This window comes from Cyprinodon variegatus, unplaced genomic scaffold (assembly GCF_000732505.1).
Source record: "Cyprinodon variegatus isolate N-32 unplaced genomic scaffold, C_variegatus-1.0 Scaffold71, whole genome shotgun sequence".
NCBI classification, from domain to species: Eukaryota; Metazoa; Chordata; class Actinopteri; order Cyprinodontiformes; family Cyprinodontidae; genus Cyprinodon; species Cyprinodon variegatus.
This window is the reverse complement of record NW_015150524.1, coordinates 262,786-280,086: the sequence shown is the minus strand read 5'-3', so window position 1 is coordinate 280,086 and position 17,301 is coordinate 262,786. Positions and strand designations below refer to the sequence as shown.

At 38.7% G+C, this 17,301-nt stretch overlaps 1 protein-coding gene across 10 annotated transcripts in view; it reads left to right on the top strand.

The window, feature by feature from the left end:
* Positions 1 to 9,412: 9,412 nt before the first annotated feature.
* kcnq4 (potassium channel, voltage gated KQT-like subfamily Q, member 4) overlaps positions 9,413 to 17,301 on the top strand; it is a 79,646-nt gene continuing 71,757 nt past the window's right edge. For all 10 annotated transcript variants that reach the window (XM_015372406.1, XM_015372404.1, XM_015372405.1 and 7 more), the window contains exon 1: positions 9,413 to 9,827. In XM_015372406.1, coding sequence (XP_015227892.1) covers positions 9,526 to 9,827 — 302 coding nt within the window. In that variant the 5' untranslated portion in view covers positions 9,413 to 9,525. The remainder of the gene's footprint in view (positions 9,828 to 17,301) is intronic.

Here is a 17,301-nt window from a genome sequence, read left to right as displayed (position 1 = left end):
GATTTTAGTCTTTCTTCATGCACTACTTTGTGTCGGTCTATCAAAATAAAGTTCATAGTTGTAGCATATTAAAATGGTTTAAAGATGAATCAATGCTTTGCTTAGCGGGCAGGTTGACATGTCTGAAAGCTTAGACAGCTGTACGGTTATCTAACATTTATTTTTGCTTCCTGTTTTTGTTTTTTGCAGCCTATTTATAACTTTATTGGGGTTTTTTTCTACCAGATTTTTAAATATGGAAGTGAGGGAGTTTTTACTATACAATTCAACAAGCGGGAAAAGTTTGCCAGTATAGAAATCCTTCGAGGCCCTTCGTAGCCCAAACCATCATTCCTAAAACTGGTAGTAAATACAAAGGGTCTTTTGACTGGCTATGAATGGGCCAGTGAGTGAGCCCCAAGGCCAAGCGAGCTGTCATTTCCTGACCCAGTCTATGGTTGTTGTTGTTCACACTTGCATATTCCCATTTCTGAACAGCAGATTGCTAGATTGAACAGCAGTCATCTGCAGTGTGTACGTGATGTTCAGAGTGAGCAGCACGCCCTGGGTTTCCGTCCCCAAACGCAGCACGGTTTGACGACATCATTTTGATCTCTCTTCAATCAGACTTTATCACAACATCCACACTGCATGACAGGCCCTTTACTAACAATTCATCTGCCCCTGCCTGCACTCCTCCTTTTTCCCTGTGTCACTATGCTCTCCTCGTTTTGTAAGGTTCACGTTAAAAAACGACTGGAACATGAAAGCCAGACAGAGGAGATTAAACAAAGACAAACAAGAACAGCAGTCTGGGAAAGACATTAACTGGGGTAGATAAGCGTCAGATTGCACAGCGGAAGTGAAAGAGGGCGGTAGGGGTGAATTTGGGCTGTATTTAACATGTAGAACTGATCTGCTTCTCATAGATACAATGAGTGAATGTGGACCCCTGGAGCTCCACTTTACTCTGCAGTGAGAGAATAAGCTAAGAAGGAGAACAGAAAGTGTAGAAGTGTGTTTGGCTGTTCTCTACTGTTGATGTGTGATGCTTAATATCTGTTAAAGAGATTGGAAGCTCATTCTTAATATTTTACCGTTGGATTTTTCTGTAGTCAGCATCCCGATTTTCAGCTGTAAGCTCCTCCCACATCTGAGCATTTATTACTGGATGCAGAAGCAGGTTATTGTTTGGAGTGTGAAGGACCTTATGATGAAACCATGATTGATAATTTTGGGGCCACTCTGTCCATCAACACCTTTCCCTTTTGTTATTGACTTATTTAGGTGTATGGGATTTTTTTTGGATCCATCATTCCAACCATAATTGCTCCTCTAAATGAAACTTGGATTCCTATTCTTATTTAAAGACCAAAAGGGCAGTCAAAAATGCTCGCTTTTCACATTACAATCAAAATATTAATGTTTAAACAGCATTAATGTTATTCCTTCAACCTTGTGTATTAAGAATAATGCAGTCTTTATACATAATTTAATCCCAAATCAATACAGCATGAACAATGCTAAAGCAACTCCAACAAATTATAGGGGCTAAAAGCAATGACATCTAGAAAGACATTTATAGATGTTATTTAGTATAACATCTTTATACTAAATAACATATTATTAAATTCATAATTATAAATAAATCATAAATCATAAATAAATCATAAATAAATCATATAAATCATTTAATTATCTCATCCACTGACAGCTGGAGATAGGCACCAGCACCCCTCAAGATGGATGGATAAATTCAATAATATTTTATTGCAGTATCATAGTAATCAAAGAAACTTAAAAAAAAATCCTACCTTTTAATTTGAGAGCATGTATTCCATAAAGAAAGTTCTAAGAATTTTAACAAAGTCAGCTCTTATTGCTAATCCAATACAATAAATAGAAATGAATCATATTTAGATGTTTTTTTAATATTATTATTACCTTAAGGCGTAATGAAACACAAGCTTATTCCTGTCGGCTACCCTTGATCGGGATCAAGTGAGCTAGATGTGTGTTGATCTCTTGATCAATAATATTTGCAGTTAAAGCAATAGATAAAAAAATATAAAAAAAGGTGGGGTCAAGACAAAAATCATTAACAGCACTGAAACTGAGCTTTTAAAGGTATTTAATGATCTTCGATAAGCTACAGATGTCCTTTTAGATCTGACAGCACCTTTGATGCAGATAAACACAGTGTTTTGCTCTCCACTGCATTGGTTCTGTGATTATTTGTCAGATAGCAGTTTCCTGTCTGCTCCCATCACATGTGAAGTTCAAGGATCCATTATTGGATCAATCTAAATTTCTATTCATATGCTTCCTTTAGGTTCCATTTTTTTTTTTAGAATATGTAATATTTATTTTCACTCATATGAGGATGATTCTCAGATTTATTTCCGGTTAAAGGACAAATATTCTTTTTCACATCAACCACTGTGGAAAAATATGAAATATCTTGGAGTAATTCTTTGTTTCCCATCTTTATCTAGAGAATAATTAGTTAACTTGTAATAAGATAATTTTTTGAATTGAGACTTTAAACCAAAGTGAAACTGTTTTTATATTTCTATAATTTTGATAGGGTGAGTAACATTTTTATTATTATTATTATATTTTTCAGCTTTTTTTGTCACTGTCACTACACTGTCACAGGTAAAGAGCAACAAAATGGACTCTCTGCATTTAACCCACCTTCTTTGGTAGCAGTGGGCTGCCACTGTGTGGTGCCCAGGGAGCAGAGTGGGGTGAAGGGCCTTGCTCAGGGGCCCAGAGTGTCAATCCATGGAAGTGGGGCTTAAACTTAGAACCTGTGCATTCCAAACGCAATGCCCTACCCACTAGGCCGCCAGTCCCCTTATTAGCTCCCAACTTCATAGCTGCAATTCTTTGTATGTTGGTGTAAGCCAATCCAGCCTCTCAGGACTGAAGCTGGTGCAGAACGCTTCAGCTCGTCTCTTAACAGGAACAAAAAATCTTGAACGCTTTTTTTTACCAGTACTTCCTACTCTTTACTGGTCTCCTAATTGTTTTAGAATTGATTTTAAAGTTTTATCTTTGACCTGTAAGGACCTAAATTTGTCTGATCACTTGAACCCTTATGTGGCCTATATATCTATTAGATCTAATATCCATTCATGGCAGTGGTGGCCTAGTGGTTAGAGCAGTGTGTTTGTGTTCTGTGAAGGGTGCAGGTACCTGGTTCAATACCCACAGCCTGCACTGGGGCTCCCTGAGCAGGACCATTGACCCCCGATTGCTCCCTAAGCGCCGCACAGTGGCAGCCCACTGCTCCCCAAGGGGATTGGTTAAGATGCAGAATTAATTTCTCCATTGTGAGATCATTGATTATTAATCAGGTCAGGTAATTTTCCTTTTCAGTTGCATATTAGACATACTTCAACTCTTAGTGTTTTTTAAATATCTTCTTAAAACATATTTGTACTTTCTGGCATTTAATAAAGCTTAAGAGTTCTTTTCCTCCACTTTGCTTAGTGTTACTTTATTTTTTATGTTTGAATGATAATTTATTGTTTATTTTGTGTGTGTAGTACTTGGGTCAACAACAGTACATAAATGATACGTAAATGCTTTTGATTTTATATGTTTAAAAAAAACAACTCAGTCAAATTAAGCTGTACTAATAAAGTTCCATGGGTTACCATTTTAAATCCTGTTAGTCATTTAAAGCTGCCTGACTGATTCGTCATACACTAAAGCGTATGTAGAGCCTCCATTAACGCACTGCGGTGGAGCTGTCAGCACCTGATTCAATTTCCAAGTCGAGAACGATTCCATCAGCCTAAACTAAAAAAACAAGCCTGAGATAAGTGATGTGTTATGTAAGGATGTTCAAGGTAGTCCCTGGGATAATGTGTAGGTTTCTTGCATGTGAAACACTCCAGCTGCATTCCCACACGTCATTCCAGGGAGTCCATGTTCCATAAACTGCTGCACAACAATTGACACGATCACGCATGTTTATCGAGGCCAACCTGCTTCTGCTGGTGATGTAGAATAATCGAGGAAGGTATCCATGCTCTGTTAAATGCAGGCAGAAAAACTAACTTAAAGGAAGTTCTTATTTTCCGTGAGCATTTTCAAAATTTAAGTTGTTCTCTTTTAAGGGAAGGAAATTACTCTTAGTTCCAACAAATTTTCTGTAAGTATTTATTTAACTTCACGATAAAGTGGAAATACCACAAAAGAGGAGAACTCAGTTTTTCTGTAATTACGACTGCAGCCCAGTTGAAGTGTGTTTCTACCAGCTTGAACATCTAGAGAGATAGTTTTTGCCTGCTTGCTTTTGCCTCAGTCATATTGAAAGAAGAGCATTGCAAAAATCAAAGATTGCCTAGAATTCTCAATTGGATTCAGGTCTGGGCTTTGACTAGAGCAGCGGTCACCAATCTTTTTACAGCTGAGGGCTAATTCAGGGGCACTGAGTCACAGGAAGGGCTACCAATACTGACCTATGAATGGCAAGGGTCAACGTTCACCTAAACTTCATACATTATAGACATATCTTTATCGATTCTTTAAATTTATAATTTTCTTTTAGACATTTTCATTTTGAAATCTCTATAAATGCTTAAATGCCATATATGATTAAATGATAAAACGTTCTATAACCCAATTAAAAAAAGAAGAGCAACAGAATACAGTGAAATTTCAAACGTAGCTCACTGTTGACTTGTTCTATTTTCAGAAGACTCTAAGGGCACCTCTTGTGGTCCTTGAGGGCCCCTTGGTGCCCGTGGGCACCATGTTGGTGACCCCTGGAGTAGACCCTTATCACAGATGAAACGTGGATCTAAAACGTTCCTATAAAACATTTCTACAACACAGTTTACTTTTTATGACAAAAACATCAACTTAGGTCTAATTTAAGTGGCCTAGCTCCAATTTTTTAATGTGTCCTTATAAAAGCTTGTTAGTGAAAATGGGACTATATATTATATGGGTTTCTTTTTCCATTTTTAATAAAGGACACATTTTTGTGTAGCTAATTGTCCTGTGATAATTCCCCCTGAAAATGTGGTTTCTGCTTCAGCACAACTGAGTCGAATAATCAGGTCATTAGCAGGACCCTGGAGAACTTGGCTCGATCCGAATACCTCAGATTGTAGCTCCTATCCCCTCACCTATCGCAGGGTCGACAATAAGAACTCTATCCAGGGTCGGAAAGGAGCTTTGCTCTGCAGTGCTAAATCTGAACAGTTGACATGAACAAGTGATGTTGGTCAAATCGGGACTACAACCGTCTGGAAAATAACTACAAAAACGTACAGGAACACAGTGAATGGCTTAAGTTGGCTGGTATAAAACCCAAAACATATGAAGGTGAGGAAATTAGCATGTGTCGTGCAGAGTACCTGTCAAATAAAAATATATTTTTTGTCAAGCTGGGCTGTGCAGATATGTGCTAACAGCATTGGTTTTAGGAAGCATCCTGCTTCTTTGTCCTAGCTCCTTTCTAACCATCAGCACTATTCAAATAGCACCTATTATGGCAATCATTATTTGACATATTTGGATTGACTGAGGTGTGTGGAAGCAGAGACGCACCTGAAAGGTGAAGGACACTGAACCTGGAGGACTGAAACTAAAGGCCTCTATACCCTGGTGGAGTCTGGATGATTTTCTTTGTTTTAAATACCAAATATTTCAGATTTTTAGTTGTGAAATAATTAGAAACTGTGAAGACCTTCTCTATTTTTGCAAAGCACTTGGATGGAACAAAAGAAAACAGCAATCTGAGTAACCTCTACATAGATAAGCCCTTTTTGGCGACCAACTGATATGGTGCGGCCAGCAGCGCTGTGTTGGGGAGGCACCTCTTCCTGCATTCTTCAGAGGCCCTAAGACAGGTGATCCTGCTGCAGGGCACCATGCTCCATATAATATCACGTTTGTGTCATAACCACAAGTCCCTTTGTGTGTCACAGTCATACATTTAGAAATGCAGTGTGGGGTTGAGGAGGAGGAAAAAGCCGACCGTGTCCCCGTGTCCCTCAGCACCTGTCCCTACTGTTTCAAACGGCTGTAGCCATGGATCCAACCCCCTCTAACAATAAACACAAGTGACATTTACATTTCAAGGGAAAGCAACACTACTATTTGATGACAATTTGAATACATGAACAATAAAAAGTTTTTAGTTGCATCTCAGGAAGTTAGAATATAACTGCATAGGAACGATTGTGACTGAACTTTGCTGAAATTTTAATGCGTGTTTTAGACATTTCTAGAGCTACACTTGTTTTTCCTAATATGCTAATGGTTTGTATTTGATATTTCACAATTAAATACTTTTAAAATGACAACTATTGCTGCATTCAAGTGTAGTAGGAAGAAATTTGCACAAGAAACAGGGATAGCAATAGCCTGAGATTAAAGGGGAACGTTGTTGTTTTTTTTTTTACATTGGGCCCTTGATTTTGCGTTATTACATCATGTTCTACTCACCCATATGAGCCTTTCTGAAGATATTCCGTTAGGTTATATCCAAGTAACGTCTTCCTATGGGCAACGACTTGAAGGCACAAACTAAACTGTCGATAAAGTGTTCTTTATGGTATGCCAGCATTCATAACATGTAGGCAAATCACTGTCTCCCAGACAGTTATATTTTTTATATTTTTTAAAAACAAAGCACAGTGTGTATGATGTCATCCGCGCGCTGGACTGGAGTTGTGACAGGCAGCCCAGACCACAAGCAGCTACGCTCTACCCCTTCTATTCATTTGGCTAGCTAATCTGAATCGTTCAATTCCATTTAGAGAGCGAGATCATCTGTGGTAGTAGCACTAGACATCTTCCAGGCACGTGAGTAAAACTAGCAGCAGTTCAGCAGACAGGATGAAGGAATGGTAGCCGGCGTTGCCCAAAGGAAGATGTTACTTGGATATAACCTAACCAAATATTTTCAGAACAGCTCCAAATTACACAAAACTCAAATGGGTGAGTAGAACATGATGTAATAACGTAAAATCCCAATGTAAAAAAACGGTGTTCCCCTTTAAGATGACTGTGAAGCAACACTCATCCAGGGTAAAGTCTATGCCTCAAGAGTCACCATAGATGACCACAGGACATGCCTTGTTTTACGATACCACACAGTCAGAGACAAGAGATGAATTTTTGATGATCTTTTTAGGACTAATAAGAAATAAGATGGCTTCAGTGTTGCAGCTTTGAGAGGACTGTAAAGCAAATTCCATTTAGGTTAAATCTGGTAGAGCTTCACAAAGAGTGGATTGTAACTGGACTCTGCGCACCAAGAGCCACTGTGCACAGATAAATCCTATGCATGGGCTACAAGCCTCTCTTAGGCTAAGGAGAGAGAGGCTTGTAGCCCATGCATAGGATTCATCTGTGTATGGGCATAAATTAGAACTGTTCCTCTGTGGTTCAAAATCCTCTTTTAAGGCCATTATCTTTTTTTTTATTATTATTTTTTGTTTTTGTTTCACATAAGCAAAATTTGTCTGCATTTTACCCATCCCAAAGGGAGCGGTTAGTTGCCATAGTGCAATGCTTGGGGACCATTCTGGGACCAAGGGTCTCGCTCAGGGACCCTGAAGGGCCTATTGGATTCAAAACAGATATCTTGCAGCAAGAAATGTACGCTAACCTCTCCCAATGGATGGAATGTGTACATTTTATTTGCAACAATAAGAGTCAGAAAGTCTGAAAAAAGAGTGCAGACGCACATTGTTCAAGTCCAGTGTGAAGTTCTCACAGTCAGTGGTGATGTGGAAAACCTCACTGGCTGCCGTTGCTCCACTTTGTTTTTATCAAGTTCTTTGTAGCCCATCATGCTTCTGTTTCCTTCAAACCATTACATTTCCATGCTTTTAACACTTGTCCATGTTTTAAAATGCTCTATTGCCTGCCTTTATGACCAAAGTAGCATCATGCTTGACCAACACCTCACAGGATTTATAGAGAATTGTGAAGAGAAAGAAAAGGGACTCCAGACCCAACAATGCAGAGCAGCTAAAGGCCACTGTTAAAGCAAACCTCAACTGGGCAACAGCTGATTATTTTCATGCCAGAATCCTGTGATGAAATTAATTCACACAAAATATGGCCCTTAATAAGCACTAACCATATAGACTCAGTGTAGAATAATAAAAATAGAAAAATGTTTAACTTTATTCGTCTCACAAGGGAGAATTTAACTATCTCGAGTTAAGGGTCTTGCTCAGGGACCCACAGTGAGGGCTGTTGGGACCGAACCGGGTACTTGCAACCTTCTCAGAGCACAAGCGCACTGCTCTAACCACCAGGCCAGCACTCCCCTGCATATGCTAATACCTTAAAGTAGGTAAAATTTCCAACCAATAAAAAGAAAAAAATAAATTCTGGAGCAGAGTGACTGAATGTGAGGTTTTCCTTCCACTCAACTTCCCATTAATAAGCTCTGTTAACAGACAGCATGTTTAGCACTAACTCTTTCTTGCATTTGCCATCGATAATGGAGCAGAGTGCCCCATGTGTTGACCATGCATACAGTTTATATATTGAAAATATTATTTTCTGCTGGTCTTCTTCATATATTAAATTATCCAAACCTGTAATAATGAAATGAATCTATACAATTCTGATTATAATCAATCTATAAAATAAATATACTCTCTTTTCGATTATATTTTATTTATTTGAGATACCCTTGTATATTGCAAGACAAGATGAAAATCAAACAAAAAATATCCAACTTTTAGAACTGTTTAAGGATCAGTTTATCTTCCTAAGCGAGAAATCTAGAAGTGTCTGTTGGTCAATCCGCTGCGCGTCTCTCTATCCTCCACACTTCAGATCAAACCACAGGAAAAAGAGCCCAGCTTCATCGTTCATAAACCGGATTCAGACACCTTTCGGCGTTTTTTGCCTATCCTGTTTCTTTTTTCCTTTCTCACATGCGTTTTCCTGTCATCACCCTGATGTGCGCGCTCCACCCCGCCTGCCGGACGCAGAGGAGCGCTGGAGCGGAGAGGCGCACAAGGAGCAGAGCTGATGTGGCGCGGTAAAAAAAAACAAAACAACAACAACCAGAAAACAGAAACAGCTAAGACTAACTCAAATAACAACACTATTTATCCGTGGAAGTAACTTTAGACAACATGGAACAACTACACTTCTATCACCTTTGCTCGTTTTGTTGGGAGATAGTTTAACGCGCGCCCGACGCGACTGTTTGCGCTCTGATTTTCCAAGTGATGCCAGGTCGTTTCTCGGTGTTACTGGAGTTAATGCATGTGTGATTACCTCCCTGCACCCCGCTGATCGACCTCTTACACCTGACTCTCAGCGATGGTCATTGAGGATCACGTTTCAGCGCGACGCACTTATCCAACTATTGCGCTTTCTGTTTACGACCTTGTCTTGATTTACAGATAACTTTTAAAGCTTGATCGAGACTACAAAAAAAGAAAAAAAAGAAAAAGAAAACCCAGAAGGCATGGTTTTAAACCTCTTCATCACAGCATGATCCAGTGAAAGGTGACAGAGGAATCAATCGGGGAAAAACAAAAAAAGATGCTTGGCAGTCCATCCAACAACGGCGGCCTCAGAATGCTCTCGCCCCCAGCCCCGAACGATGACAGGCGGGTAGAGTTCGTGGCGCTCACCGCCGTCCAGACGGAACAGAGCGAGCCTTCCACCCCGGAGCGGGGACACCCTTCTCACCGCACGGGGCTCCTAGGGACCCCGCTGCCGGGCCCCCCAGGACCAAGAGCCAACACATCCGCTTCAAGTAAGCGCTTCAGAAAGTTGCAAAACTGCCTTTACAACGTGCTGGAGAGACCAAGAGGATGGGCATTCATCTATCATGCTTTCATGTGAGTATTATTCATATGCACAACAGTAAAAATACAACTTATGAAACAAACAAACAAAAAAAGTTTTCTAAGGCTTTTATTTATTTATTTTTTTTAACTGGACTTGCCAATCTAGATTGTTATTACAGAGCAACTATTTGATACATTTTCCAATTAAGCCTCCCAAGTTGCCAGTACTGCAATTAACTGGATCATACTCCATATATCATCACAACAGGGGATCTACTGTTCAATTTTCCCCCTGTCTCTGTCTTATTAAATCCTTTGGATATTTAAGTGAATTTCTACAAACGCTTAGGAGATGCACGCTTTTGTATAAAACCCATTTTGTCTTTATAGTTTTAAGCAGAACCAATCCAATTCAAAGAATGATGTTCTGGAAACATTTCTATACATCTGGAAAATATCAAATGAGAGGCTAATGAGTGATAAAAACTTTTTTTTTTTACTTTTTAGAATTTTACAAGAATTTATTACAGGAAGGAAGAAATAAAAAAAAGCTAACACTTGTCAAATGTTGTCCAAGCAACTCATCCGATTCAGGGAGTTTGCTATCAGTGTTCTAAAGTACACTCATGCCAAATGTATTTCATTTATAAAACTTAAAAACTGTGGAAAAGCGTGAGCTCATAAGGCATGTTATCGTCTGTTATATTTTAAGATTAGTTAGTGAAATATTTGTCACTTTTTCATGTAGACAATGAATCTATGCCAGATTTTAATTTAGATTAATTTAATAACAAATCAAACATTGTTGTGTGAGTTTAAGGAACATACTTGTCAAAAGTTTGCTCAGTGCATATTGTTGAAGCATCTTAATAGATTTCAGCTTCTCTCTCATATGAAGCTCTGGACTTTTTTGCAGCAAACAGCTGTCTTCCAGCTGTTTCTATGTCTGGCACAAGATGGACTGAGCGTTATGTGTGGGAGCTCCTTGGACCGGGTTGTGCTTTCCGTGTCATTGTTTATACAAGTACAGCTGTCTGCCTGCCAATGCCATCATGTGTTTGTTGCAGAGGGAAATCCCGCTGCAGCGCTGCCTGCAACTCCAACATGTGTTCTCACCAGCTACTGCTAATGCATTTTTGGAAACAGAAACCTCTTTTAACTTTTTTGGAGTTGTTTCTACTCTGTATTTGTTTTGGGGGTATTTTACAGCAGGTGAAATAAGTATTTCACCTGCTGTAAAATACCATTTTTCCTCATTAAATCTATTTCTAGAGGTGCTACTGACATGACATTTTCACAAGATGTCGGTAACAATCTATGTAATCCACACATACAAAGAAATCCAACCATAGATGTCCAGAAATTAAGTTATGTGTAATAATGTGAAATGAAACAGGGAAAAAGTCCTGAACACCTTTTCTGAAATGTATTTAATACTTTGTACAAAAGCCTTAGTTGACAGCTTCAAGGTGCCTCCTGTACGGAGAAATCAGTCGCATGCATTGCTCAGGTGTGCTTTTGGCTCATTCTTCCACACAAAATCCTGAACTCTTTGTGGGCCTCTCCTATCAACTCTGATCTTTAGTTCTTTCCATAGATGTTCTATTGGATTCAAGTCAGGTGATTGGCTTGGCCATTCTAGCAGCTTCATTTTCTTTATCTGAAACCAGCTGAGAGATTCCTTGGCTGTGTGTTTTGGGTCATTTTCTTGCTGAAATGTCCCCTCATGTTTCATCTTCATCATCCTGGTAGATGGCAGAAGATTTTTATCAAGAATGTCTCTGCACAAGTTTCCATTTATCCTTCCTTCAATTATTTGAAGTTTGCCAGTACCATATGCTAAAATAAAGGCCCACGCCATGATGCCCCCACCTCCAAACTTCAATGTTGGCATGGTGATTTTGGGGTGATGTGCAGTGCCATTTCTCCACAAAACATGATGTGTATTATGGAATCCAAAGAGTTCAATTCTGGTCTCATCTGACCAGATTTTTTTTTCTTCCAGTATTTCACAGGCTTGTTTAAATCTTTTGCAGCAAACTTTAAACAAGGCTTGCATGGTGAGCGTGCATACAGGCCAAGGTGGTAGATTGCATTACTTATTGTTTTCTTATTGTACCTGCTAATTCAGTGTCTTTCTAAACCTCTACACAAGTAGTGTTCTTCTCTTGGACAACTCTTCTGATAGTTCTTTTCACTTCTCAGTCAGAAATTTTGCGAGGAACGCCTGGCTGTGATCAATTTATGGGGAAATGATGTTCTTTCCACTTCTGGATTATGGCCCCAACAGTGCTCACTGGAACATTCAGAAGTTTAGAAATCCTTCTGCAAACAATGCCATCATTATTTGCAACAACAAGGATGCAAACGTCTTGAGGGAGCTCTTTACTTTTACCCATCATGAGATGTTTCCTGTGTGATACCAGAGACACATTTTAGGCCATCATTTTGGACTGAACCAACTGATATTAATTTGCATTAACAAGGGGCAGGATTGCTTTTCTAATTACTGAGAGATTTCGGCTGGTGCCTTGGCTTTCCATGCCTTTTTGCACCTCCCTTTTTCACATGATCTATACTCTTTCCCTGTGAATTTCGTATTATTACACTTAATTTCATTTATTTGCATGTGTGGATTACATGGATTGTTACTAACATCTGGTGAAAATGTCAAGTCAATAGCACCTCTTGAAATATATTTACTGAGAAAAATGGTGGCGTATTCAATATTTATTTTACCCACTGTATCTGCACACAAAATAATAAATAAGTGCAAGAAAAACGATGCATCCCTTCAAAAATCAACTAGATCCTCAATGGAGACCAGGAAGGCAGCTGACAGGTTGGGGATAAAGCGTGAGGGAACAATTTAAAGCAGGGTTGCACAACAAAAAATATTGCAAATAGACAATGATAGCGTTAATAATAAAAACAGCCAAGAAGCTTATAGCAACACTGGAGGAGCTTTATCCATTGGTCAGATTGGAAAATATGTTAACCGGACAGCTATCAACTGCTCAATCCACAGAGCTACCAAATTTGAAAGTCACAGTAAGTTTCTTTTTTTATTCTTTACTTAAGGACTTAAAGGAATATAGGCGAACATTTAGAAGAATTAGCTCTGCTCAGTTAAGACCAAAATTAAGTGTTTTGGCTCAGATACAAAATGCCATTTAAGAAAACAAGAACTCCATCATGCTAAAATCCCTTCCAAGGAGAGGCAAGGCAGTGGCTGCATTATGCAGTATGGATGTTTTTTTTTTTAGCAAGGAAAGGAAGATGAAGAGCATACAGGAAGCTCGGCATTCCTGGTAGAAAGCCTGCAGGGAAATCCCAAACCGTGATCTAATTGAGAAGACTGGCAAAGTAAGGACTTAAAATTACTGTATATGCTCTCTTGGTGCGATTTATGATGTCTGAGTTTGAGCTATTTTTTAACATGGAAAAAAACAACAACATATATTTAACTTCTTCACCACTTTATACTGCCTCATGTTTTCACACAAACCAAATAAAAAACAAAAATCTTTGTAGTTGTAGTACGAATTAATGTGTTGAAGGTGTCTGAAGACATTGCACATTGCAAAAACAATCTTGAAATGAGTAAAAATTTCTTAAATTAACCCTTTAATGCCAAATGTATCATATTTGATACATACGGTTTCTGAAATGTTTTGCATCTGACACCTTTTGCATAATTTAATGGTAAAAACTTTGCTCAAAATCCTATTGTACACATTCAGATATACCTGATAACAGCCAGTAGAACACTACACAAAAGATAATCTTGACTTATCGCATAGTAATAAATTATTAATATCAAAAATGTATTTCTGTTTTTTCTTTTTACATATTTTGTTAAAAGGCCAAATAAGGAATTCAGACCAAAAAAAAAGTAATTTTCTGTTTTGTTTCATTCTTGGATCGGGCTTTAAAGGGTTAAGTGTATTTAGCCTCAATTTGAGTAGGAAAATAAGATGATTTTTCACTGGAATTAGTATTTTTACTCTTAGAATAATATAGTTAGATAATATGCAGTTGAAAGACAATGACAACTGTTTTTTCTTATTTTAAATCATTTATTTAGATTTACATTTTTTGCAGTGCATCTGTTCCTCTTTCGGAGAGTATGTCTTTGTGCACTAAATATGTCTTTTTAATTCTTTGGTTTAGATCTGTGCGTTTTCCAGACCTTTGACATCTTCTAACTAAATGTTGTGTTTGATAGCAGCACTGCCGTTGTTGTTATTTCTGAAATAAGGAGACTCGTGGAGGTGTCCATATCTGGTTTCAGATGCCATAATAGATCTTTAAATCATGTTTGGAGTGAAGTTCTCCTCTAACAGCCTGCTTTCATGTTGCCGTCCAAACCCCCTCCGACAAACACCCAGAGATCTGAACACACCACAGTCTTTAAAAATCCTTGCACTTATGTCAGTTTTTGTTTTGTGCACATCTGTCTACCTGTGAGCGTACTTCCCATGATACCCAATCACTCTGAGTGCTGCGATTCTTTTGATTAATTACATGCTTTCAGTGAGCGAGGAAAATACGGTGTACCGTGAAGTTCAATTAAGGGTATGTTGATCTGTTGTAATTAAATCCAACCATACACTGCTGTGTGGGGTGCTGCACTAAACTCAGCTGATTCTTTAATTAGGCCTACATTGTAACGGGGGACTCTGGAACAGATGTGTTACTTCTACGAGGCCCCTCTTATTGCAAGGGCTTTGTTGGAGTTTGTGTGGAATAAAATTAGGTCCTCTTATCTTCTAATCAAGCTGCTCATACTGTGCCATGTCTTTGGATAACCTAAACACCCTCTCTTCTAAACAGTCCCCATTACATAATTGTAAATATTCCTATCTTCGCCCTCCCATGTGGAGAAAACATCACTTGTTCCAGCTTTTTCTTTGGCACACAGTGTAACCTCCTCAAACCTTCATCCCCCCCACACACACACATCTTATTTTCTGTTGATCTACTAAGAAGATTGAGGAGTTTAAAGGCAGAAACATGCTTAAACGTCACAATAGGGTTCTCAGATGGTATTATAAAAAACATCACCGTACAAGGACTCTCTGCATATAAACCCGATTGGTTGCTTTGACAACTTGATAGCATTCGTCTTGTCATGGTCCTTGTTCAGTGTAACCCCTTTGTTCAGCCTGCAGTAAATACTTAGGTTTAGATACATTTTGTTTATATCCCACCCAACAGTCGTGATAAGTATAATTTATGTTAAAAAGGTTGAGACTGTAACTATTTTTTGCACTACTTACTGCCTCTTTAACAAATTGTTAGAATGCAAGTGTCAGGTAATGTTTCATTGCACAGTTTAGGACATATTCAGCCATCCAAAACATGATAATCAAAATTGGTTAAATAGAAGACAACTGGACTTCTTCGTTTGAGTCATGAAGATGTTTGACATGTCAACCAAATAATTCTAGTTGTGAGCTAATGGACCAGGCCCATAAGGTGCACTCTGAGCAGTCACCCTCACAAGGCCTTTAAGGTCACTAATGAGGCTGTTAAAGTCCTACTCTCCATTCTGTTCACTGTTGGCTTAAGGGCTGGTTATACTCCCACAGCACTGTCTCGCAGTGAGCTTGTAGCAGGTGTGATGCAGATATTTCGATTTATACCCAATTTTGAAGCATGGACTGCGCTGTTATTCCATGCCACAACACAGGAGGGACAATCACGAACTAGCTGTGGGTCTAGATACGGCCGAGGTGGTGAGGAAGTGGGGGCAAGTTTGTGGGACAACGGAGAGACATGAGGGCGAAAAAAAGCGGGGATCCAGGTGAAAAAAGGGTCCCAGGGTTCCACAATGCCGGTCATACAAACAAAACAAGCTGGTAAGATAGCAAACAGGAAATACGCATAGTGTAGATTTGACCAATTAGATGCCTCCTGTCTGCGGTCACCTGCAATTTGGGAGAGGTGCAGCAGAGTGTCTGCGGAAGGGGGGGGGCACATTTGCATTTGCTGCGACATATGCAGACGACCTGGTTTCTGAGCATAAACCAGCCTTTGGTGTTCACTTTTACTTCAAAGAAGTTTTGGTGTTTGTGAGGCACCTTTAACGTGCAGAAAATAAATTACTGTGGCTTTAATTTTCAATTCCTTGTTTGGTGTATGAGAATAACTGGAGCTGCAGCATAGAGGCTGTCCTCACCGGTAAAAGGGTTATGTAGGTTTTAGTGACTAAGACTTTAAACCTCACAGAGAGTGTTAGGGACATTGCTTTATTGCAGTAGAAGAGAGTTAGCAGAACGTGAATTGATTGAAATTTTTAATCTTTGCTGCAAATTACAGCAATATGAACACATTTCTATGTTTTCCTGATATTTTGCAGCCCTAATGTAATGTTTGACTAGACATTTACTTACAAAGTTTATTCTTCATGATTCAACACAACAAAACAAAATAGTAAAGAATATTATTGTAGCTTCTCTTGGAAACCGTTTAGTAGGGCTTAAGATTTGGATTTTCTTTACTATCAGCTTTGTTTAAGTCATTGAGTTAAATCATTTTAGTGACCACAGTGGGCTAAATTGACATTACCAACTATCAAAGTAAATTTCCAAAGTGGATGCAATCCTTAAATTTTTTCTCATAATCTTCTAAAAATGTCTAAACTAAACAAATTCCCTTTTAATATGCAATAGAAAAAAAAAAAAAAATAAAATATATATATATATTTTATATATATATATATATATATCTTGCAGATTTTTTTGAAGGGTGTTTACATCGTGATTGATCTATTCTATTTGCTTATACCTGTGTGTATTTATGTATGTACAAAGTAAAAATGTATGTATTTTTATTCTTAAAGAGGGTGCAAACATGACACACGAGCCTGCCAGAGGCCCCGACAACATCCAGAAGACTGTTACAGTGTTTCCCCTCACCTCTGACCTTCCACCCTTTTCCACCATTGGCGGTGCCACATATAGATGTTCACATAGGCCCATCTGTTTTGGCCACATTAATTTATCCCAGTGGAGGGTTTTCCAGGGTCGTGGGTCTCTTCTGTACAATCCTGCTACTGGGCATGCAGCTCTGCATGGAGCCAACTAAATACAGCCTTGCTGAAATCCAAGAACACATGTCATGTCTTGGTCTTGGCCTTGGCTGGTGAACTGCTGTACAGTCTGGCTCGGTGCAACATTCCACTGGACCTCAGCCTGAAAATACAGTGAAAAGTACACAAGAGTGGACAGAAAAAATGATTAAAGGCTGCGCACTGACCAGACAGAGAGATTGATTGGTTTGAAGGAGGGTGAAGATTTAATGGCCATCTATTATTGATGTCTCATTGAGGAGGAGAACAGATACAGTATGGCATAGGATTATAACGAGAGGGTTTAAGAACGGTATTGTTCATTAGCATGAGGGGAATAGAAAAGTATTTCTCTTAATTTATTTGTAGATTTATGGGAAAAAAACCTCAAGAACAGCAGACTTTTAATCATTAATATTTATTTACAGTGTGAATACATCTGGTAGCAAT